Source organism: Pleurodeles waltl, chromosome 3_1 (assembly GCF_031143425.1).
Source record: "Pleurodeles waltl isolate 20211129_DDA chromosome 3_1, aPleWal1.hap1.20221129, whole genome shotgun sequence".
Taxonomy (NCBI): domain Eukaryota; kingdom Metazoa; phylum Chordata; class Amphibia; order Caudata; family Salamandridae; genus Pleurodeles; species Pleurodeles waltl.
In genome coordinates, this window is record NC_090440.1 from 809,121,812 (window position 1) to 809,148,012 (window position 26,201).

At 44.2% G+C, this 26,201-nt stretch overlaps 1 protein-coding gene and 1 long non-coding RNA gene across 4 annotated transcripts in view; one reads left to right on the forward strand and one right to left on the reverse strand.

Moving 5' to 3' along the window:
- The window catches only part of LOC138284649 (uncharacterized), a 182,320-nt gene that overhangs the window by 118,577 nt on the left and 37,542 nt on the right, over positions 1 to 26,201 (forward strand). The window lies entirely within an intron of this gene.
- Positions 1 to 26,201, reverse strand: part of TUB (TUB bipartite transcription factor) — a 1,298,762-nt gene that overhangs the window by 15,256 nt on the left and 1,257,305 nt on the right. For all 3 annotated transcript variants that reach the window (XM_069223684.1, XM_069223685.1, XM_069223686.1), the window contains 2 exons: positions 17,780 to 17,878; positions 16,946 to 17,117 (listed from right to left, as the gene is read on the reverse strand). In XM_069223684.1, coding sequence (XP_069079785.1) covers positions 16,946 to 17,117; positions 17,780 to 17,878 — 271 coding nt within the window. The remainder of the gene's footprint in view (positions 1 to 16,945; positions 17,118 to 17,779; positions 17,879 to 26,201) is intronic.

Below are 26,201 nucleotides of genomic sequence, written 5' to 3' on the forward strand. Positions count from 1 at the left end.
AAAGTGAGAGAGATGGCGCTTCTTATATACTTACTTACATTTGGACCTAATGCTCTATTAATTGAGACAGATGGCAAACCTGTCAATGGAACTCATCTTTGATTAACATGTTAATGTTACCAACTTCTGTGACTAAAGGAACTGTCACTGTATGTTTCAATTCAAGTGTGTTTTATTATTTATGGCTGTATGGGACCAGTAGTCTATGTATTTGTATTGTGTATTACTGAGCACATAACAAAGATATGTTACAAAAAATAAAGAAGTGCTATGACACATAGTAATATGTTTTGTAAATAGGAATCACTCCTGAAACTTAGATCATGCTGCAGGCAATTTTCTAACAGGAGCAAACAACTTTATCTAATTTTTCACTTAGTGTTTACTAAAGTGATGAATGGCTGTCCCTCCATTCCAATGGCAAACACTGAATTTAGCATTGAGGAGTCAGCACCATCCCTAACTCCCAGAAATAGGGTAGCCCAGTGTTAACCGATGGTAGAGACAGGCCTTGCAGTAGTGAAAAATGGAATTAAGAGATTACTACCAGGATATCTAAAAGGTGTTGGACCTGGCCCTTTTTTCATCCCAAAACGTTTTTCCTCCAATTTTCTGAACTGTTTTTGTTGGCTTTAGGACTCTGGGCACTTTACCACTGCTAACCAGTGCCAAAGTGCATTGCTGTCTGTCTAAATTGTATTGGTGTTTGTTTTATCCATGAGTGGCATATTTGATTTACCAGTAAGTCCCTAGTAAAGTGCACCATATGTGCCCAGGGCCTGTAGATCAAATGCTAGTAGTGGGCCTGTGCCACCCACATGAGTAGCCCTATGAACATGTCTCAGACCTGCCACTGCAGTGTCTGTGTGTGCAGTTTTGCACTGCCAGTTCTACCTGCCAAGTGTACCCACTTGCCAGGTCCAAACCTTCCCTCTTACTACATATGAGTGGCCCCTAAGATAGGCCCAAGGCAGCCTCGTGGACAGGGTGCAATGTAGTTAAAAGGTAGGACATGTACTGTTGTGTTTTACATGTCTTGATAGTGAAATACTGGCAAATTCGTTTTCCACTATTGCAAGGCCTATCTCTCCCTGGGTTAACATGGGGGTTGCCTTTAAAAATCATTTTAGTGTAGTTTGCCATTAGGAGCAGATGGAGATCTGGAGTGTGGGGTCTCTGAACTCACAATTTAAAAATACATCTTTTGATAAAGTTGTTTTTTGAATTGTCTGTTTGAAAATGCCACTTTCATAAACTAGACATTTTCTGGATTAACCATTCTGTGCCTCTGCATGGCCGCTGAATCCACATCCGCATGAGACTACCAATTGGGCTGTTTGTGAACTCACTCTAGACAGTAACACAGAGGAAGCTGAGGTATGTCCTGCATATCCTGATTAGTCTTCCTGGGCCAGAGTGGGAGGGAGGAGCTGTCGCCTGCACTTGAAAGGGCTGTGTCTGTCCCCTCACAATACAGTCTCCAACCCCCTAGAGTGTGAGGGCAGGGACTTGTGCACTACAAAGGCGTTCCTTTGAAGTTTACCTACTTCAAAGGCAGAAATTAGTATAAGTATTGGACTACTGACCCGACAACTTTAGATTGCTTCTAGATCAAGAAGAACCTCTGCCAATGAGAAGGGCTTGATGCTTGAGGAGGACCCGCTACTGTGCCTGTTGCTTTTCTGTGCTGGCCTGTTGCTGCTGCCTCTGCCTTGGGAGTGAAAGGACTGGACTTTACCTTCTGAAATCTTACTTGTCAAGTTTCTCCAAGGGCTTGGACTGAGCTTGCTCCCTGTCTCAGGGCCATCAAATACTTCATCTGCCAGCACCTGGGCTCTCTAGCTGAGACCCCTGACCTGCCAAGTGATGTCACATCCAGTCCCTGGGCCCCTGAAGGGAGGAGTTGGTGAACCCATGGTGGAAATCCATGCATCGGAGCTGAGCAGCAGAAAATCGACTCAGCACCCACACCGTGGCTGTAAAATCGACTCAGCGCCCGCCTCGCGGCTGTAAAATCAACACAGCACCTGTCGTCTGGTTGCCGAAATTTAAGCAATGCCTGTTCAGCATGGATTCATCATCGCTGAGTGTCCGGATTTTCAATACATCATTGCTGGGTGTCAAAATCCACAGCATCACCACACAGACCGAAGACTGGGGGCCTGGAAATCAATGTATTGCCTACCCGGTGGGGAAAGAACTGACACACGGCCTCCCTTGCGAGTAAGTAGTTGATGCATTGCTTGCGTTTCTTACGCATCACCTAGCCTGCAGCTTTGATTTTGACACTCACAAGGTATTTTGTTTTAAAACAATGCATCCATTGATTTTGTATGGATTACAACTCTTTTTACTTTAAAAATTGATATCTCTTTTGTGTATGTTGGATTTTTGTTGTTTTGTCTTGTTTGTTTCAGATAAGTATTGGCTATTTTCCTAAACTGGTGTGGTGTTCTTTTGTGGTGTTTTCACTGTGTTACTGTGTGTGGTTGTACAAATAGACAATGCCTCAGAGATAAGCTTGACTGTTTGTGCCAAGCTACCAAGGGGTGGGCAGGGGTTATCTTAACTGTGTGACTCCGTTACCCTGACTGGAGTGAGGGTCCCTAGGGTGCATTTGGACTACCAACTAGAGTCCCCATTTCTAACAAAAGGTAAAAGTACATATCCAACTTTTTTAAATACACTGCACCCTGCCTTTTGTGGTGTTTAGGTCCTATCCCGGGGTGACTTGTAAGTATTAAAAACTAAGGTTTAGGCCTGGCAAAAGGTTTATATCACCAGGTCAAAATGGTAGTTTAAAACTGCACACACACAGGCTCCAATGGTAGACCAGAAACATGTTTAAAAGATTACTGTTGGAGGGATGGGCGGAAATATGGCTTAGGAGACTTGTTTCGTACAGTGAATTGTGGTGTTTAATAAGGAGCCACACTCATGTACAGCAGAAATTGTCGAAAGAAAGATTATATCAACTGAGCTCTTCGGTCTTCCAGTCACATCTTTAATTCTGGCAGTATTCTTCTTTTGGGGTTTTTGGGTATGTGCAGGATGGTAATATGTTCTCTTGTGACTCTCTCCAACATGAACAAGATTCTTGCCACAAAACCTGGGAAGGTAAAACTTCAGTGGGATTAATCTGGGACTGTATCCAACCCACACTCCATCGCAATCGGCCAGACAGCCAAGGTTGGTGCTTAATGCTTTGAGGTCCTCTTCTACAGTTTACTCTTTAAAAATTCATAACTCTGGTTCTAATGATTGGATGTTTGTTATTTTGGTCTTGTTTTTTTTAATCAAATTGAGGTCTATTGTTTCTAACCTGTTGTGGGATCTTTTTGAAGTGTTGCACCAATACTTTACATACTTAAGCCTGACTGCTCTGTGTCAAGCTACCGGGGCTGAGCACAGGTTAATTATGGGTTTGCTTGTGCCTTACCCTGAATAGGGTTGTGGTTGCTGCTTGATTATGACTGGGTTATTGGCCAACCAATAACATAATTTCTAACTGTATGTGATAGTGATAGAAAATTCAAGCTTGTGTTACATTGCAGATCTATAATTACTAAGTACGTAAGACATAGCCAATGTGTATAATTTGGCAAAAGGAGTGAGCAGCATTTTGGTTGCAAAAGGAAGGATATTTCTGTTGGCTGGTGTCTGCTTTGTGAAAGGCTAATCTTTGGATCATTAAATAAATGAAATTTGATGTAGGTTTCAGTTGTCAAGGGTAGTGGTGTGGAGGGGGTGTTGATAATGTCAGGTGTTGTAGCTTGCAAGTAGATTTGCTATATCAGCTTGGGAGAGGTTGGGTGAACTTCTTGGTAAGAGGGAGGCAACTGTTCCTTGGTCTTGAATATCTGTAGTATTGTGCCTTTTCCTACAGGAATAGAAATTGGAATGAACTAGATAGCCTAGAGTTGAGGTTGGATATAGTGAGATACTGTTGGGAGAGTGCTGAGGTGAGGTAATCAAGTTTGTGTTCCGAGGTCTTCTGAGAAAAAGAATGTGGTATAATATAGTAATCATCTGGAGTTTTTGTCGTTGGAGGATAGTTGTTATGAGTGGGATTCATGGTATCCATTGTTGAGGTGATATGTTGTTTGCTGTAGGGTGTTAGAAGACCAGGCATCCTTGAAGTACTTTCTCCTGACTGATTGCCATCAGAACTCCTGTTTTGCTTGTTTTTTCTGGTTTTAGGAACTTTACCAGTGATAAAGTGCATGTGCTCCCTGCTTAACACATTGGCTTATTCACAATTGGCATATTTAATTTACTTATAAGTCCTTAGTAAAGTGCACCACCTGTGCCCAGGGCCTGTAGATTAAATGCTACTAGTGGCCCTGCAGCACTGATTGTGCTAACCTACTTAAGTAGCCCTTCAAACATGTCTCAGGCCTGCCAATGAAGAGCCTGTGTGTGCAGTTTCAAACTCCCATTTTGACCTGGCAAGTTAATTCTTTTGCCAGGACCAAACCTTGCATGTTAATACATATAAATCACCTCTAAGGTAGGCCATGGACAGCCCCTGGGCAGGGCACAGTATCATTAAATAGTAGGACATGAACGTTTAAGCTTTACATGTCCTTGTAGTGGAAAACCCTACATTCATTTTTCACTTTTGCAAGACCTATATATCCTATAGGATAATATTGGATTCACCTTATAATTTCCAATGGGGAAGAGATGTGACTCCCACATTTGGTGTCAATGGAATCACAATTAAAATCAAACTTATTGTCAGGTCGGATTTTAAATTGTAATTCTGAAAATGGCACTTTTAGAAAGCTGGCATTTTCTTACTTTAATCTTTTGGTGTCTTCTGCCTGTCTGCCTGTCATCTTGGCAGACCCTAAGAATAGTTGGTTCTGGGTAGAAATTGACATACTCCCACAGGAAGTTGTGACTGGAGGGACCAGTAGCCCATTGGCAACTGTGCCTCACACCCTTAGACACTCCCTAAACCAGGATTTAAGGGGCTCCACTGGCACCAGAACTTAGATCTTTCATTGCAAAGAAGATAGAAGCACAAAGAGCCATCTGCACCAACAACATTACCTGGACTCCAGCCCAAGCACAAAGAAGAGGACACAGAGTGACCTAAGGAGACCAGTACTGGAACTGCGTGCCCGAGGTGAAGACTCATTGATCCCAGCAAGAGGGAACCCATTGGACACCGAAACTCCAAGGAAGACTCCCCTAACTGATGGTACCCGTCCTCTGTAAACTTCAGAAGTAAAGGTGGGCTGAGATCGAAGAAATGCTACCCGGCAGGCTCTGCGTGTCTGAGCCTAAAGAAACTCGGTGGCCAGCATCTTAAGAGTTAGAGTCGGAGTGAGGCCCGTGCCAAGTTTCAAGCCTCTACTCCTGGTGAAAGCATCTTTGGCACGACCAGCCCGGTGATTGACAGCTAGGAGTCATCTCTGCACCTGGAGCCACCAGACTAGAGGGGTCATTCTGACCCTGGCGGCCGGTGACCGCCAGGGTCACCGGCCACGGGAGCACCGCCGACAGACCGGCGGTGCTCCGAAGGGCATTCTGACCGCGGCGGTTCTGCCGCGGCCAGAAAGGGTAAACCGGCGGTCTCCCGCCGGTTTACCGCTGCCCTTGGAATCCCCCATGGCGGCGCAACTTGCTGCGCCGCCATGGGGGATTCTGACACCCCCTACCGCCATCCTGTTCCTGGCGGTTCGCCCGCCAGGAACAGGATGGCGGTAGGGGGTGCCGCGGGGCCCCTGGGGCCCCTGCCGTGCCCATGCCAATGGCATGGGCACGGCAGGGGTCCCCGTAAGAGGGCCCCGCAAAGTATTTCAGTGTCTGCTGTGCAGACACTGAAATACGCGACGGGTGCCACTGCACCCGTCGCACCTTCCCACTACGCCGGCTCCATTCGGAGCCGGCGTCCTCGTGGGAAGGTTGGTTTGCCCTGGGCTGGCGGGCGGCCTGTTGGCGGTCGCCCGCCAGCCCAGGGCAAACCTCAAAATACCGTCAGTCGTCTTTGGACCGCGGAGCGGTATTTTGACGGGGGAACTTCGGCGGGCGGCCTCCGCCGCCCGCCGAAGTCAGAATCACCCCCTAGGTGTTGAAGATCCAAGTGCCACTTTTTGGTCCTGGCCCCTCAAAGACCTCTACAACTGAATGGAGTGTGAGGCCACGCCAAAGTCCAGTTCTGCAACAGAGTGCAAAACGCACCAGCCACTGTGGACCGCTCAGCACCACGGACAGCCAAGTCACCTCTGTAACCAGACTCCCTGGGCAAGCTAAAGAAGATCTGACTGTTGAATTTTGGTCTAGCCCCTGCAGAACCCTAAGTTCCTGTGGGTTTGTTGGAACTCACCCTACAAGTGCCTGAGTGCACATTGCAATTTTCCCTATTGACTTCAATGGAAGCCCTTTCAATCTAGAAAGTATTTTCTAAGAACTTAAAAATTCCCAAACTCTGGTTGTACAAAAGCTACAAAGTTTGCTTTGGGTCTAAATTAAGATTAAAATCTAATCTATTTTTCTAAATTGGTGTTGGATTTCTGTTGAGTCTTGTCATTTACTTATCGTCCATGTTGGTAATGTGAAATGCTTTACACATGTTCCTCTAAGTAGCCCAACTGCTCTTTGCCACCCTACCAGGACTGAACTAGTGTTTGCTGAGAGTAAATCAAAGGTCCACTACTGGGTATTGTGTTGGTACTCCATGGCAAGACTACCTAGTCATACCATACAATACCTTCACTTTGCTACATAACGCATGGAGCCGGGAAGGGAAAAGATGGTTGAATAATGAGAGTGAAGATTAATTTGATTGAATCATTCTCTAACCATTATTGTATATGGAGATGGTGAATGATCCATTGAAGCAGGGAGAAAGAATAATTTTTAGCTTGTAGCCATGTGGAATTTTAAGAGATGATGTGACGTTAAGAGTATTATGGAAGATGTGGGTCCAGGATTAGATGTTGCAGGAGAAAAAAAAGAGATCGGTTTTGAGCTTCCCATGTTGGCCGTTGGTCTATTGATTAGCAAATAGGATGCCTGAAATTTTTCTAGGGTCTTGTGTATGTACTTTTTAAGGATACTTTTGAGAGACTCAGAGATTGTCTATAATCTTACATCAGGCTGCATAGTCTTAAAACCACCTTATGCATGCCTCTTTAATCCACTTCCAGACACCCCTTTCCCCATTACCTTACTCTTGCAGTTTCCCGCTTTCTGCTTTGTGACAGTTTTTCTGTTTTGTTCTTTCTCTGTCTTTCGGGTTTTATGTGATTTTCCCTCTTTTGGACTCCATGTTGGAAAAATAAGTGCCAGTCTCCAAAAATAAGGGCCCGATTAAGAGTTTGGTGGACAGGAACTCCCGTCTGCCAAACTTCTGATGGGGTAGGTGTCACGGTGCTGGCTACCTCCCGGCCCACCGTGTTAAGACTTTTTTCAGCTGGACTGACTGGTGGAAGCCAAGGTTGAAATTGGCAGCAGCATTGTTGCCAGCCTGTAATCGAGCCGGCGGCAATGCTGCCACCCCGAGGGGGCACCAGAACCCTCATAAAGCGCATTGCCTGTACAGCAGATAGTGCGCATTACAAGGGAGTTGGGCAGGGGATCACCTGTACAGCCCATGCCATGAGCAGTGCAGTTGCCCCATTGTGGCCCCCTGCACCTGTTCTCTGCCAGCCTTTTCATGGCAGTGAACCCACCATGAAAAGGCTTACGGAGAACCAGGTTGTAATCAGCAGGTTGGTGCTCACTTCATTGTTGCCCTGACTGATTCCAACCTGCACTGCTATCCCGGCGGAAATGGCGATAGGTTGCTAGGGATACCCGCCAACCTCGTAATGTGGCGGTCAGACTACCACAACCGCAGTGGTCCGACAGCCACCATGAGTTTGGCGGTTCGAGGATCGCCACATTCGTAATTAGGCCCAAGTGCCAGTGGGCCCCCCTACGGCACCCAACAGCTCAAGTGAAGCACTGTTTACCACCTTTTTCTTGCTTAAAAAAACAAAACATGCTTAGCTCCACATGGTATTTCCGATGAATTGATGGACAGAGAGATGTTCTTATTTGTACAGAACACTGGACATTAGTACTACTTTCTGCTTCAAGAGAAATGCCAATTGATTTAGAAGTGTTTTGGAACTTATTTTTAAGGTGTTATAGTTAATATTGGACTCTAAAGGTTCTGCTGGTATTTTTACCTGGCCAAAAGAATATCTATTTGTTTGCTTCACGGTCTGTTTGCTGTACAGTCTCCTAGATGTGTCCATTTATTAGAAATCGATACAGTAGAAGCCATATGTAACTTGACTTCTAGAATTTGTGCCTGGAACAAAATTTCAGATAGACACTGTGATATAAAGGTCATGAGGGAGAAATCTTTCGAAACCTTTGATGCAGCACAGTAAATGGAGGATCCCTTCTCAAGGCTCACTCAGGAGCTCTCAGGCCAGGGTACTGTGCTGAGGGAGGGGGGGGGCCTTGGAGCTCAGGGCCCTACTGCGCTACAAGGGCTGCTGGGCCTTTTTTACATCACTGCTTCATCACAGCTCAAAGATCCTCAATTAGAGTCTGGTGCAAAATGCACAGCCAATTATGACCTGAACAAGAATTGGGCTGTCTTTAATGTAGCATTGTTTTAACAACACTAACAGGCTTGTCCCCAAAGTGACTGCAACAGTTTATTAAAACGTTATGTATAGGGGAAATAACAAACAAACAAACGTCCTGCACCTGTTAAACTGTAAGCTTGACCAAAACTTACTGGTAACCGGCACAATATTTTTGTACCTACGTTTTCCACCGAAGTCCATGCAACTAATTCAAGTTCAACAGCACCTTTCTTTTCTCTTCTCAGGTAAAACCTGTGGTAACAGCAAATCTATTCCATTTGCTATTTTTCTTAAGTTATGTTTTAGCTCTCTGCATGTTTCACCAGTTATGTGTCTGATCTTATTTAAAAAAAGTGGAACTCTCTTTTTGATTGAATTGGTTTGATTCAAGAAAGCACATATGCCTTCTACATGTAAGTAACAAATTATATAATTTCAAAGCAGTATCAAAATAGCCTTTTCCTAGTGGTGTGTAGGTTGCAAAATTTTCCCTTCACAACTTACATATGCAGTACACTTCCTAAAGTTCACAAGTGTGGAAAGTTCTGAAAAAAGAAATTTCCTAAAAACAGAAGTACTACAAAATTAGGCTTTGGAGGTAATAACAACCACAGAGTCACTTATGGTGGGAGAAAGGTCTCACAAAACATTTTTGATCGGAAATTGTTCATCAAAACATTGTTTTGCAGCAATTTCACATTGTTAAAACATTACATTAAAATCATACTGCAGTATACCTCTTTTTATTAAGGAAATTATGAATTCATAGTAGAGTATGTGCCACACAGTAAATGTCAATTACCTATTAACTGAATAAAGGTGTTTTATTGTTAACAATTTATGATTTTTTTTATTTTATAGCAACTCTTTCCTTTAATGTTAGTAATGACTACATATTAGTGGGTATGATGTTTTAGGTGTATGGATACTTTACACTCCACAACTGCTGTGGATAGTTTAAAATAAAGTGAGATGCATGTCTCTGGATGATCTTAGAGCAAATATGACATTTAAATGTGATTAGCAATGTGCCTTAGTCTATATTTGAAAAGACTTACATGCAAGTGATTTTACTTAACGTACAAAAACTACATTCCAAGGATAAGCAATTAAGGTTCTTGTGTCATACGCTGATTAAAAAAACTTGTGCTGGTGAAAGTATGTACTTTCAAATGTTTTTCAAAAAGAAACATTTTGGGGACTAGTCCTAAAATGCAGGGGTGACAAAGAACATGCAAGAGTAAGATAAAGAGACAGGGATGAGCTGGTGGTGGATTAAAGAGACAAAAGGAGGAACTAAGATGACACAGCTTTGGTATTGGGCATGTCGACCATTGAGAGTGGTGACTGCGAGTTTTTGAGCAAAGCTTTCAGCTAGAAATGTATTCTTTTACAAAATAATCTCTGGCACCCGGGGTAATACTGAGAGTGGCATACACATCTCCCCTCACCTTCTGGCCCACTTGTAATCAGGGCCATAATGCGTCACATGTTAGAAAAACACCTTCTGGACATTAAGGTCTTGATTTAGATATTGGTGGACAGGTTACTCGGTCTCAACGGTGATGGATATCCCATCCACAAAAATGTAAATCCCACAGGAAATAATGGGATTTAGATTTCAGCGGATGGGATCTCTGTCACCGTTGTGACAGAGTAACCTGTCCGCCAATATCTAAATCAGACTGTAAGTCTTAAGGACACTGGCATACTTCAAACTGGTGGTCAGCAAATAAGAAAAAATAAATATTGTTTTCAGCTATTTAAAACAATAACAATCTTCCAAAAACACACTTAAAATATCCCCATGGCCATAAAAAGCCATTTGCCCAAGCCAAACAATTATGATGTTCTTTAAAAACATATACAAAGACCATCAATCATCAAAATATACCTAGGCAAGAATCCTTGCTGATGACTTGCTCCACATTCGTCCACAATTGACTCCAGCTAAGTAGGGAGCATTATATTTGAATAGTTGAACATTTCTTCAACACTTGTTAGAAGCACAATGTTTAAAATTGAGTTTAGTGTTTGGTGGATCATCAGCTGCTCGTTAACAATTAGTTCCAGCTAAGTAAAGTGCATTTAAGCTTTAAATAGTTATCAAATACTTAAAAGTATCTACTTGAAAACATGGAAATATTAGTTGTCAATACACACATAGTAAAAATTCCTAACTGAGGATGAGCTCCACCATCATCAGCACTAAAAAGGTGCATTCAATTCTGAACATTTGAATTGACTAAGGACAAGCTCCACCTTCAACACTAGGATAAATGCATTCACTTCTGAACCTTTGAGCTCTTCACATGATCAAAGTATGAGCAAAATATTACAGCATAGTTTTTTTTTATTTAAGCAGCTTAGCCACTGCACACCAGCAGTTGCCTCCCAATTGATAAAGTGGGTTATGCTTTAGATGACTGTGGATTTCTTCTAAGTATAATATACACAATAAAAATTGGACCTAAAATATCATGATTTGGCCACCGTGCATCCTTTGACCGAATGCTTCCCTTTAAATTATATTATGGTTCTACACAAACTATAATTGCTGAACAATCATCTCCTGGACCAAAACTGCCACTCATATTTGCTAGCACGTGGATCTCCTTCAAACAGGAAAGTAAAGAGCACTATGCAAAAGGCACTGGGGTCTATTCTAACTTGGTATTAGGGAGGAGGAACTGCAACTTCATCCAGGAACAGCATTTTTATTCATCATCTTATAGGATTCTCTAAGAAATGTAAGAAACCTAGCTGAAAACTGTATCCTAACCCCACTCAATCATATTGTTGTTGCTGTTCTGCATTACTTTATACCTAGGAGCCAAAATACTGGTTTAAGCCAGTAACACCTTAAAACCTAGGCTAGTGCAAAGACTTACAACACGTAACAAAGATTCTTGTTTGTAGTAAGGCTGTCTGCAATTGTGAGGGGTGGAGCCTTTCAGGCACCTGAATTTATAGTCTTTAACGAGGATTATTCCACAGCTCAGTATCATGAGTTATTTTTTATTAGCCAAACTCAAAGGGCAAGCTAGATAAGGTGCCTTCCCCAGGTCTTAATAAAATGTTGAAAAAATCTGCCTTCAGTGCTAATTCCTGCCTGTCAACCTCACCAGATTGTAATTTTGTAACTTTAGCAAGGATGTTTGCACACAATTTTGGTGGGAGATTTTGATCAAGGACACTGGGCTCCTAACAACTCTTCTACATCCTTCACACAGGCCTCCCAGCATTTAGTCAAGAACACTCAACAATATCAACTCCTTCAGTGATCCAGGAGGTGCGGCCTTATGCGTGGCAAAGTACCCTATGAACCTTGCTTTGAGCATCATTGATTGCTTGTGGAGGCCACATCTACTTCAGATTTGGGAAGAAGGGGCATCAGGCAATTGGAATCGATGTTTATAACAACCGGTTTAAGGTTTATCTAGCCATATAGCTAGTTGGTCCTTAAACATCAGTGAGCCATAGGCCAAATTTGGCAAAAACTTGGCTTTGATAACTCAACAAATTCTGTGTGGTCTGGGTCACTCATTATTTTTAACAATTTTTGTAAGCTAATGATCATAGATGTTGAGATTCCTTTCAGTGCTGCCAGCTGAGCTTGGTGGGAGCCACACTGGTTGAAATAGACTCCCAGATACTTCATACTTTATATTTGTTCCAATTTTGCATGTGTCATGTGCATGGCCCATACAAAATGTAACTTTGCAGGTAGCTTTGGTTCCACAGACCATAATTATTGTTCTTGTAAAATTAATATCTTATTTTGCAGTACAATACTAAGGCATCCAAGGAACATTGTAAGCCTACATTTGTGTGGTCAAATATAATTGTATCATCAGCATACAGTAATCACTGGATATGAGTGCCAGCAAACTTTGGTACAAAGACTCTTGCATTGGCTAGTGTGGTATTTATGTCAGCCAAACAGAGATTAAATAGCAGGGGTGCCGAAATGCACACCTGCTTTAGACCTGTGGTGGTCTAGATAGTTTGCAATATAACCCTATTCGCAGAAAGTTTTACTCACACCTAGTTTCTTACATACAAGTTGTAGCTCTCAGCACATTTGGCAGAATGCCCTAGTTCTGTAGCTTCTGCAGGAGACTTGCACAATCAAATTTTCAAATGCCAAGGTATAGGTGATAAATGCAGCATAATATGGTGGGCATCTATGATGGTTGCTGCTTCAATCACAGCAGTTAGGATAACCAGATTGTCTTCAGTGCCATGACAGTGTCTAAATCTTGATTACGTGATGGGAATTATTGCTCTCGAAGTGGCCTATTCTTCTAGATCTTCATTCAAGGCTTTGGCAAAGCACTTGCCATCGAAGAGTGCAATCAGTCTAAAATTGGCTGTGTGGTTAGCAGGGCTGGTTTTGTGGATGGGGGGTAATTCGGAACCCTCCAGCTATCCAGCATGCCATTTATCAAGATATAGATCTTAAACAAAGGGCTGAATAAGGAAGCCCATTCTTCAGTTGCTATTTTGAATATGCTGGTAGGCTCTGGTGCCCCCGCCAGGTGAAATTAAGCAATTATTGATTTCATATTGACTGTGTTAAAAGTATTTTTTCCCACTCCTACAGAATTTCCTGGTGGGGTCCAGTGTTGCATGCAGACAAGGGACACCATGCCTTTGTCTTCAGCAGATGTTGTATGCAGATCAGATATGTATTAGGCCTACTTCGTTCCCAAAACGCAAGAAGCTGCATTCTGGCTGATTCTATTTGCCCGTATTTACCAGTTTCTAAAATTTGATAGAAAAGTTTGCTTTTGAGACTTTGTAGAGTTCAGTCCACTGTTTTTCCTCATTTTTTCTGGCGGTTTCCCATAGTTTGCCTTTATATCCCTTTCTTGCTTTCCATATCTCAGCTATTAGTGAGGGAGACCTCCATATAAGACACCAACAGCATTGGAGCAGAGATTGGCTAGATGCTGGTGGGCATTTGCACACAACACATTGGAGTATGATCTCTCCATCCATTCACACACAACCCTGGGCTCAGAGTTGTTGATATTAGTACAGACATTTGTAATAATGGATAGGATTGTGTGTCCTTTACTTGCAGCTTATCCTGCCACCTGTGATGGGCACTTGGCCAGGAGATCTTTTGTAATGGTTTGAGTATTTTAGGATGGCAGATATATTACTTGCTGCTCTCTATTTTGTCAGAGGGCTCAATTTTACTCCCCCATTTATATACCTAGCCATTATAAGAGCTGTGTGTTTATCCACAACTCCAGGACTGTACATGCACCATCCGGCGTTGGTTTCCTTTGTGAAGCTGCAGCCATCGCCTTTTTATTTTGAGCACTCTGCTCTGTAATTTCAGCTTGATGTATGTTTTCCACAGCTGTCAGGCCAGGATACTCTATTTGTTCATTAAATCCATTAAAGGTGTCAGATTTTTTATCCTATTGCAAAGATAGTTGCTTGCTCAGTGTGATAGCACATCTTAGCACTACTTTATCGTGTTTCGGATTTTTGCTCATTGTCTTGCTCCCAAACCAGAGATCCTCAAATATGGGAAATACTTTTTGAGTAGTTTTTGTCCGGTTGCTTAGCTTTTTATTTAATTTCTCCAGGTGATTTGTATTTTTTCTTGAGAAATTATTGGTAGTTAGTTCCACATTATTTAGGCTTGGTGAGCCTTCACCCGGTCAATTAATTAAGTGCTTAAAGTTCTGGTGTTGTTTCATTGGACCTGGACCAGGTGAATGTTATACTTGTCCGAGGTGTCACCAGGCCATAGGTATCCAGTTGCTCATGGTTTTCAATTGGCCTGAATTTATAGTCTTTTGATTTACACTCTCTGACTAGTTCTGACATTATCTCCAGCAGGGCAAATATCTTCTATAGTAGATGGGAACAATAACATGGGTTTGCCGATTCGTTCACGGGCTGCTGGGCTTTAAAAGTTACAGCATTTAGATTTTCTAACCGGGTATTGATGTTTCTGACATAAGTTGCCAATAAGTGTGACATGATTATTTGAGTTTTTAGCCTGTTTGTGCACATCAAAGCCGCTTGTCTTACAGTTGTTAGCATTTTGTTCATTGCAGCCCACCAGCCCAACAGATTTCTCCCGGCATCTATGCTGTTGATAGTTTGGGGGTCAGGGGCTCCTTGCTTTATTTGGCATGGGTTTGCCACACTTTACTTGGCAATGTGTTTTTACCTGTCTTCACTGCATGGTCATCAGTGGCACAATTGCCATGGGCCCCCTTTGGCCGTGGACCCCTGTAGCCATCTTATTGAATATGCCTGCAATTGGTCTTGCTTTGAGAGCTCAAATAGGACCATTACACTAAGAATCACCTCATCTTCAATGTAATTTATTTATTTTTTCTACCTTTCCAAAGCAGTCTTCATTATTGTTCACATTGCACCCAGACATATTTGGATCCCCTTTGTTGAGATCCTCTGAGTTAAGGGTCTGGGGTGATTCATCATTGCTGATGCTGGTATTAAAGGGACTGATGATATAATCGTCCTAATCAATCAGTACTTTATTGCTAATGGTGGTGAGGACCTCCTTACATTCACTTGGGTCGTGAGGAGACTTTTCCTTTTCAGGGTCTGATGTTGTTTGCACAGCTTCAGGGATTCGGATGATCACTATTTTAATTTCAGGGGATAAAGCCATTGTGGTTTTGCTTGCTGCACCACATGCAGGGGGTCTGTGGCTTGGCAGTTGTTGCTACTATTCAAACTATCCAGTTTACTTATAAATTTCTCAGCCCTTTGGTCCACCCCTTGAGGCCTTTGGTACAAGAAGTCAATCAGGTTATCCACCTCCAGTTGTTTGCTTTCCTTACCTCCAACCATTTGCACTCCTCTATACAGTTCCAGTCATTTGGAGGAGAGTTGTTTTGCTGCATATCACAAGGCGGTTGAATTTTAGTTTCAGAGTTTGGCGATCCTGGGAGGGATCCAATGCCCTCTTTCACATATAACAGAAGGTTGCACAATTTTTGCTTTATAATAATTTTTTTCCCCTCACAAGTGGATACTTGCTTGTCCATATCCAAATTGGTCAAATTGGAGGGTGAGCTTGTAGGCGGTAAAGTGCTACGGCACTTACATCGGCGTACATCCCCCCGTTTTCTTTTGCCTGGGATTACCTTGGCCCTAGGTGAACATGCTTTTAGGAGCAGTTAACTTTTTGTGTGCATCTTTAACAGCAGCATCTCTTTTCATATTCCTCCCCCTTTTAGATATGTCAGCCAAGGGTGCATGGGATACCTCCACCGACTAACTAGGTGCCTTGCTCTGCAACACCTGTTTGGCTGAGAGGGACATTCACAGCCTAAGGTGGGCATCTGCAGCCAGGTCCCAGATGCTTTATTGAGTCCAAGAGATAGGGGTATTGTAGAGTATTGCAGCTTATTTCCACAAAGAGAGGAATTTTAAGACCTCTCACCCCTCTAGGATCTCATTGTAGGAGGAAATGACTGGCTAGAAGGTGGGCTGCCTCTCACACCATCAAGCCTCACTGGCCTACTACTGGCTGCTTTGGCTAGAGGTTGGAGGAAGTCCCCACCACTGCTTAGTGCTAACCAGTTCTGCTTCCTCTGTTCAATTCATTTATTCAGTCATTGTTTCCTTATTTTCCTTATGTCCCTTGTGTGTTTTTTGTTTGTGGGCAATTTCTGACTGCAGAGAACTCTGCTGCTGCTCCTCGCTAGTTGGTGCTGGGTACCGCTAACCTCGTCTCTGCTGCACTCCAGCTCTCCACTAACCTTCAATCCAGCCTTCAGTCCCTGCTCTGTTTTCATGCTCCCCCACCAGCAGGCTCCTCAGCTGATTGGATAAAGGCAGGGAGGCCAGAAAAGCAACAGCTGAGGGACACACTGAGGGGAACGGTAGGACTGGCTGGGGGCAGGGAGCATCTTCCATGCTCAACCCAACTCACCAAGAGGCAGATGTGGCCGATGCTGATGCTGCTGCTGCAGATAACCTGGTGCTTTGGTTCCAGGACACTGCACTCACCTCACCGCTCTCCCCACCTCCCTGAACACTGTACACTGTATGCTGCTAGCGTGTTGTCGTCACTTCTAGAAACACAGGAAGGACTCTGAGAAACACAGCCAAACTATGTTGATAAGGCTCCGGGTGGTCAGATGAGAGATCAGCGCCATGAGATACCCTTGGGGTGATAGTCTGCTTTACAAATATACATAACATACCATGACCTGATGTGTGGTTTATTGTTTAAGATATTTTAAATTCAATATAATTTGTGTAAGTAAATTAACATTCAGAAAATCGCAATCATAATTATGCATTTTGACGTTAGCTATCTTTTGACAATAAATAATACTTACGGTCATTATCATGAATAATCTGGAAATTTTTAACAGAGGCCTGTGTCACTCTGCCGTGAAAATTTAAAACGTAGGATTGAGTGTCATCATTCCAGACAGGTGTTTTGTTATGTAATTCTATCACACTCTCTGTACTTTTGTTCTGCCATCTTGAAAGTAATGTTTCGTGCTCCTATCAAAAGTACATAAAAATGTGAAGGACGTAGGTGAGAACACAGGAATGAATCATGAATTAAGTATGTATTTAAACTTTACATTGCTCTTTCCTTAAATTGGGCTTCTTGTGGTAACTTTCAATCCCTGCTCACGGTTAATTCTATAACCACATATTTTGCAAATCACCATTAATTTATCTTTTGTGGTAAAATGTATTTTGGTAAAATAACACAATTATATTCAGGATCAGAAAGAGGGAGATAGAAGTACTCATAGTGTAACCACTCAACTTTCAACAAATACATGTAAAATCAATTAAAGGAGAGTGAAGCTACTATTACAACTTTCTTCCAATGGAATCCCTTCATTTTTTTTAGCGAGCAGGCCCTCAGCCACTAAAGTTCACTAGTGGCACGCTCCATCACTGGGTCCTCACTCAAGGCTCCCAGTGTGTCTGAGTGGGTTCAACCTCCCAAAGGGAAGAGCACTTCTACCTCAAATTGCCGGTGTATCTGTACAATGTTTTAAAACTACTTCAAATTTGCATATTTATTTTATTCAGTATAAGGGTAAGGTTAAAAATAAAAAGATGTTAGAAGGGGGCGAGTCACTGTCCCCCAACATATCCAACATATACGATGACTGCAGTGATGTAGTCAGTGACTAAGTGTTACTTACATTATGTGGCCGGATAGAAACTCTTTCGTGGTCCATATTCATTCCAGGTATAATCACGCTCATCTTTCGAGGCCCTTTAAAACCCAAGACATTTGTTTCCTACAGGGATAAAAAAAATTATTTTAACATGTTAAAGTTTGAAAAAGCAGCCCTTGCACATCGTCATCATGTCACATGACCTGTATTGAACACTGCAGCACACTTCAGATGATAGCTGCACCATCATCCAGTTTGAAAGGCAGCACCCAGTAAAAGTGTGCATATTGAGATTCTTGGCCTCATTGTGAGGCTGGAGGTCTTTAGATTGCCAGACTCGTGGTGGCAGTCGCACTCCTACAATCCTGGCGGTCCAACTGCCAAATTATGACCCTGGCATTCAGACCGCCAAGGGACCGCCGCCACAGCCAGGAACATGGTTCCCAGCAGGGTGGCGGCAATCAGAGTTAAAGACAGCCACGGTGGCATTGAGTTCAGTGCAGCCGGGCTGATCACAAGTCCAGTTTCGACCAGCCTTTTCATGGTGGGAACATGGCCATAAAAAGGCTGGCGGGAAGCCAGTGCTGGGGGCCGCGGGGGCCCTTGCACTGCCGACAGCCATGTCATGGGCAGTGCAGGTACCCACCTGCACAGCACCCCCAGAATGCACACTGTCTGCTACAGCAGATAGTGTGTATAACACAGGTGCTGGGAGAACCGTCTGTGCAACAGCATTGGCCTCGGCTCCATATGGAGCTGAGGGGAATGTCGCTGCACTGTTTCCAATGAGCTGACCGGTGGAAACCTCTGATTTTTCAGGTTTCCAACAGTCAGCCTAGTGGAAACCTTGTAATCGGCCTGGGGGGGAGACTGCCATCCCTGTGGTGGTCTCCCCTCCACAGGGTTGACGGGCCAACTGGCCAACCTTGTAATGAGGCCCTCTGTCCCTCATTCTGAAATTTAATAAAGCACAGTATTAAAAACACAAAAAGAACAATATGTAAACTTGCAGGGATAAATTAATATTGTACAAGCATGACACACAATGGGGGTCATTCCGACCGCGAATGACGGAAGCACCGCCAACAGGCTGGCGGTGCTTCCTTGCCCATTCTGACCGCGGCGATAAAGCCGCAGTCAGAAAACCGGGGCCGGAGGTTTCCTGCTGGTTTACCCCCAGCTGGGCGAATCCGCCATGGCGGCGCTGGGATTCTGACCCCCTTACCGCCAGCCTGTTTCTGGCGGTTGTCACCGCCAGGAAGAGGCTGGCAGTAACGGGTGTCTAGGGGCCCCCTAACAGGGCCCCATTAAGCTTTTCACTGTCTGCTTAGCAGACAGTGAAAAGCGCGACGGGTGCAAATGCACCCGTCGCACCCCCGCAACACCGCCGGCTCCACCTTGGGTAGCGCCCGCCGACCCAGCGGGAAGGTCAGAATGGCACCAGCGGTCTTTTGAGCACGGTGCGGCCAAATGGCGGTTCCCGCCAGGCGGGCGGCAACCGCCGCCCGCTGGGGTCAGAATGACCCCCAATATGTTGATAGTTTAACAAATATAACATTCTTCTTGCAAGATCACTTAGAATTCGACAAACTTTTTAAAACATGAAGGGCACCACGACATTAGCTAAGCATATGGACACATTTAAAAACTATGTGAATTTCTTCAACAGCCCTTTCTGTCAGCTTTTGATCACAGTAGACATTACAGGAGAGGAGCAGACTGGGTCTTGGTACAGTTTTTACAATGTCATTCATATGAATAACCATCCCGAGTTTGCATGAGGAAGTGATGGGTGTAAAAAGTCGTGCCTCTGTTACACGAGAATTGTCTGTACATGCATGGAAGAAGAAATGTACACATGCATGTGAAATTTCAGTAGGCAAACACTTGTGATTCAGTTTTTTGGGGGGGCAATTGTTATGTTAATATTAAAAAGATATCACATTTTCTTGACACTTTAATTGTCAGCTGTCTAGCTATGAAATGATGCTCTGTTTATCTCTCTGAATGATGTATGATCGAAAAATCTGTTATTTTCTTTCATTAACAGTTCATTATGTCTTTAGCTTACATGAAGGAGTCCAATATTACTTAGTTACCATCAGGCATAACATGAAAGCCTGAAAGACACACCTAACTTTCTACATTAGTTACTGCCGGACGAGATAATGATTTGGGGTAATGTTGCAGTTAGGTGAAATACTAATAAATACGTAGGCAGTACCAGACAGTTGTATGACAGAACCACGCATGGATTTGCAACACGGTTGAAACCACGACTGCGTCTTTACCTCACATGCCTTTACAACAAATTTCATTGTAAAAACATGCTTATTAAAGGTATATGTGGTAACGCTATGCATGGTTGTGTGATACAACCCCCCTTGACCCCCTCGCCTCTTCCCTAAACTCTAAAACCTACCCTATCCTAAAAACTACGCCACCCTATCCTAAAAACTACCCCAAACCCCGCCCTAAACCCTAAAAGCTACCCTGCCCTGTCCTAAAAACTACCCTGACCCCTGCCCTAAACCCTAAAAGCTACCCTGCCCTGTCCTAAAACCCGACCAGCCCTGTCCAAAAAAACTAGCCCGAACCCCCACCCCTGCCCTAAAACCTACCCTGTCCTTAAAATGACCCCATCATGTCCTGAAAACTACCCCATCCCCCGCTCTAAACCCTAAAACCTACCCTGCCCTGTCCTAAAAACTACCCAACTCCTGCCCTAAACCCTAAAACCTACCCTGTCCTAAAACCTACCCTGCCCTGTCCTAAAAACTACCCCAACCCCTACCCTAAACCCCTGAAATATACCCTGTCCTAAAAACTACCCCACCCTGTACTAAAAACTACCCCAACCCCACCTCGCCATAAACCCTAAAACCTATCCTGTCCTAAAAACTACCCTGTCCCCGCCCCACCCTAAACCCTAAAACCTACCCCACTCTGCCCTAAAAACTATCCCACCCTGTCCTAAAACTACCACTACAGTCCCGCCCCAACCCTAAAACCCACCGACCCCGCCATTAACCCGAAAACCTACCCAGTCCTAAAAACTACCCCACGCTGTCCTAAAAACTACTCTGACCCCACCCTAAAACCTCCCTGTCCTAAAAACTACCCCACCCTGTCCTAAAAACTACCCCGACCCTCCACCACCGTCCTAAACCCCAACACCTAAACTGAGCACTCTTAAAAAAATCCTGACTCCTGCCCTAAACCTATCCCAACCTGTCATAAAAACGACCCCACCCTGCCCTAAAAACTACCCTGACCTCAACATTGAAATCTAAAACCTACCCGCCCTGTCCTAAAAACTATCTCGACCCCTGAACTTTAAAACCTACCCAGTCCTAAAAGCTACCCCTCCCTGTCATAAAAACTACCCTGATCCTACACTCTGCCCTAAAGCCTCAAACCTATCCTGTCCTAAAAACTATGCAACCCTGTCCTAAAAACTACCCCAACCCCCTGCCCTACCTTAAACTCTAAAACCACCCTGTCCTAAAAACTACCCCACCCTGTCCTAAAACTACCCTGCCCCAAACCCTAAAACCTACCCCGAACACCGGCCCTAAACCCTAAAACCTACCCTGCCCTGAAAACTAACCTGCTGTGTCCTAAAAACAACTCTGACCTGCCACCCCCACCCTAAACCTTAAAACGTACCCATCCCTATCCTTAAAACTACCCTGAACCCCCACTTTAACCTCTAAAAAATACCCCACCCTGTCCTAAAAACTACCATACTCTGTGCTAAAAACTACCCCAACTCCCGACCCTGCCCTGAACCCTAAGGCCTACGCCACCGTGTACTAAAAGCTAACTTGAGCCCCCGCCCAAACCCTAAAACCTATCCCACCCTGTCATAAAAACTACAACGACCTCCCTGCCCTGAACTCTAAAACCTACCAAACTCTGGCCCTCATTACAACATTGGCAACCGCCGTGCGGCCGCACTCCCGCGGTGCCCATTATGACATCCCCGCTGGGCCGGCAGGCGGAAACAGAGTTTCCACCCGCCGGCCCAGCGGGGATGTGGGCCGCAACATGGGAGCCGGCTCCAAATGGAGCCGGCGGTGTTGCGGCCGTGTGACGGGTGCAGTTGCACCCGTCGCGCTTTTCACTGTCGGCAGAGCAGACAGTGAAAAGCCGCATGGGGCCCTGTCAGGGGGCCCCTGCACTGCCCATGCCAGGCAGCCCAGGGGCCCCGCGACTCCCCGTACCGCCAGCGTGAACCGCCAGGTAAAGGCTGGCTGTAGGGGAGCTCGTAATCCCCTGGGCTGCGCTGCTAGCAGCGCTGCCCTGGCGGATTACTACCGCTGGGGCCATTGTGGCGGGAAACCGCTGGCCCCGGCGGTGTGACCGCGGCGCTTCCGCCGCAGTCGTAATGACCAGGGGAGCACCGCCAGCCTGTTGGCGGTGCTGACCCCCTCTGTCCTTAAAAATTCCCCCACCTACAGCAGCCACACTTACCGGTCACTGCGTTCCTCTCCTGGCTATTCCTGCTCTGCACCTGAACCACGCATATGCATGGTGCCCTGACCACGCATTTGCATGGTTCAGGCACATGCGTGGTTCAGGCAAGCATGGTAAACCTTGTGTGGCTACGCTACGTGTTGCTCTGGCCGTGTAGAAAAGGCTGTTTCCCGTACCAGAATGAAGCCTATAACCTGAACTCAGTGATGTTTGGAACATTAACACCTTGCTGTCATTTCAACTGTTGTGATAGATTTACAATCAGTATTTTGCTTGTGGTAATGTAACACAAACTTTGCTGTGGCAGACATCCATACTGGATAACTAACAAAACCGGTAGAAATGGTACAAATCATCCTATCTGTAAAAGGAAATGGTTTTAATTGTCATTTGCTCTATGAGATAGTGAGAACTTCCCTTGAAGTGTTTGATCACCCTACATGTTGTGGTAGACCATCTAAGTGTAATGCAAACATTGCAGACAAGAGAGGCCTAACCTGTGGAGCTTATCTTTAGTGGCTCTCATTGGTACGAACATCGATGGCTACGCTGCTCTTTCGGCATTACTTAAGTTTTTACAAAACGGTTTCAGCAAATTCGGCCTGTAAAATCCGTCTTCTCTTAGTTTAATGTCTTCTATTTATCTATTGAGATGCATAGGGCTAGGTAGTAATTGGCCTTTCGACGAAATTCCATTCTCCTCCACTAAAAACCCATTATCCTCTGATAAACCATGTTCTTCTTTGTTTATAGGCTCTGGCATTCCTGAAACCAATCATAGTCATTGCAATAGACAATTTAATGAAAAGGGACCTGAGTCTTCATCATCTTGATGTGATTGTGGTTCCAGCATTAACCTGTCCTTTTATGTGCAAAACTACCTGCGTGTGGTATCGTTTTTCCCGAAAGGTCTTCCAACACAATATAGTTGTTGTAACAAAGAAATAATAGTAATTGCAAAGTAAGACAAAACCTATTTGTCTGCAAAATGACAAAAATCAAACCGCATTATGGACATTTCCACTTTTTAGGAAGGGAAGAGATGACCTATCACTGAACTAAAAGACTTATCAACTTTTGCAAATTCTGTTGTTTACAGAGTGAGAAAATATTAATATTCTAGGCTCACTTATGTAGGATCAATGGATGCCAGACTTCTTTCAAAGAGGATTCCACAAAATTGAAATAAAACTGTTTGGGCCATTGCCAACACAGTGGGAATGTTCTATAGTGCCAGAAGGTGTCCTTTTCAGTAGAGGCTCGATGCCAGGATGGCGTGTGTAGCAATCCATGTTTCCAATCTGTGCTGTCTGCACCACATCCGCTAACAGGGACAATGTTTGAGTAAGTATCAGGGAAAATGTGCACACGACCCACCGAACGTGATTATGATAAATCGCAACGTTTTTCTCATATCACACCACCAAAGAATCCTCAATGCATGTCTGTAAACACGTCCACATAATGTAAACACAGCTATCGCTGTTCCAACTTCATCAGGAAACATACTTTTGCTTTCAATTAGAAGAAAAAGAAACAACTGTCCGGTGAGTCTTCCGGGCCACCAACAATGTAATAACAGCCAGGACGTGTGTTGTAGGAACTTCTGGCACCAAGATTTTAAATCAGTACTTCAAAGGTCCCTAGAAAATTAATGATTGGACATCTCCTTTCTACCCGGGCTTTAGGTAATAGAATCGTTTGACCAGGAAACTGTACAAGGCGGTAAGTTCCCTTGAACTGTATAACAGCCAATATGTGCTCAGAGTTACCATTTATCACAAGCAATGTTGCTTCCAGCAGGTGCCACATACTATTCAGACAATTTATAATTAAAATCAGATACAGTACTTTTACATCGTGGTCAGGATTAGTACAAATTATTTTTGGTGTGTAGATTCTTATTGTCAAAGTGATACCTCTAAATTGACTTCCGCGTGCGGGCAAAACCATTAGGCTGCATCATCTAACATTAGCTTAAAAAATATTTACTTGATGGTGTGCAACGGAGGCGTTAACGGGTGTTTTGTGGAGGAAAATAAACGAGTTGTTTTTAACAAAAATAGCACACACATTACTTACGGAAGTGAATACGACATGCCACCCTGCTCAAACCTTTTCTTCTGCGTACCTTCTGCAAGCTGGCAATCGTCTGCTCCAAGCTGCACAGGTGAGTCGATGGAAAAACCACTGGAAATGCCGAAATTAAATGGAGGTACTTCTTTGCTCACTGCAATTACTTTACGGCACCACTTATAAGAACGTCACCATTCCTCCTTCTATCCCCGAGGGCAAACTGTAATACGAGTTATTCCAGTCGGGTCTGTTAACTAACAGTGCCAGTAATTACCCCTCATCCAGATAAAATATTTCACTCATTTGCAAACGTTTGAGGTTCCAAAAAGAATTCCAACTGAAGGTCGAATAAACAGCATTACTATTTTAATCCCTTGTCTATAAGACATTTGTTAACGTGCCAAAATATTGTTGGGCCACAATACAGCAAATGGCCTTACCTATTTGAAAACGTGTATGTTCATTCCAACTATATGCAACATATTCCCTGAAGATAACACTCTTGTGTTATTAGGACAGTAGGGTAAATATTCAGTTTTCTGACTTATGAATTCAATGCCTGTGGGACTTAGGGCCAGATGTAGGATGCCTTTTGCATCTCGCAAACTGCGAAAAACGCAGTTTGCAGCATGCAAAAGGCCGAACGCGTTGCACAACCTCAAATTGCGAGTCGGTACCGACTCGCAATTTGAGGATGCGACTCGCAAATAGGAAGGGGTGTTCCCTTCCTATTTGCGACCGCATCGCCATGCTGAGTTGCTTTGTGACCGCGAATGCAGTCGCAAACCAACTCGCAGTTACCACCCACTTGAGGTGGGTGGTAACTCATTCACAAAAGGGAAACTTCCCCTTTTATGAATGCCAAAAAAAATGTTTTTTCAGAGCAGGCAGTGGTCCTATGGACTACTGCCTACTCTGAAAAAAACGAAACCAAATGGTTTCGGAAGTTTTTCTTTTTGCAACTCGTTTTCCTTTAAGGAAAACGGGCTGCAAAAATAAAAAAATAAAACTGCTTTATTAAAAAAGCAGTCACAGACATGGAGGTCTGCTGTCTCCAGCAGGCCACCAGCCCTGTGAGTACATGGACTCGCTATGGAGTCGCAAAGTGCGACCCACCTCATTAATATTCATGAGGTGGGTCTTTGCGACCCCATAGCGAGTCGCAGAAGGTGTCTGAGACACCTTTCTGCATATGGTTTTGCGAGTTGCAAATTGCGAGTCGGTCAGACTCGCAATTTGCAAGTCGCAAAATGTTACTTACCTACATCTGGCCCTATGTCACTCTTTGGGCATAAGAACAGTTTTACTTGCAGGTGCCACACAAGCCTGTTGGTCTCTTCAAAGTCTCTCTTCTATGTCTTTTACAAATAGATGACCCTCTTGTGCTACATATGCATAGTAGCACATGGTATATTATATATGCTGAGTGGATGTTTAGGAGACAGATGACAAATGACATTCTGCTATATGAGTTATAGGGCCTTATAATGAGTCTGTCAGTCACTAGACCGCCATACTTGTGGTGGTCCGACTCTCAAATTAAAAGTTTGGAGGTCGCACCGCCAAAAGACATCATCGCTTCAAGGATCAGTGATCCAGACAGGATGACAGCGGTTGTGGTTGTAATCAGCCACAGCGGCGCTAAAGTCAGTTCCACCGTGGCTGATTACAACCTTGTACTCTGCCAGCCTTTTCAGGGCATATCACCCGCCATGAAAAGACTGGCGGAGAACAAGTGCAGGGGGTCCTGCACTTCGAATGCCATGGCATGGGCAAGTCAGGTCCCCCCTTGCCCAACATCCTGAGATTTGCCCTGTCTGCTATGCTTTGCGTGCATCAGCATTGCTGCCGGCTCTATTATGAGCAGGGAACAATGCTGCTGCACCTTTCC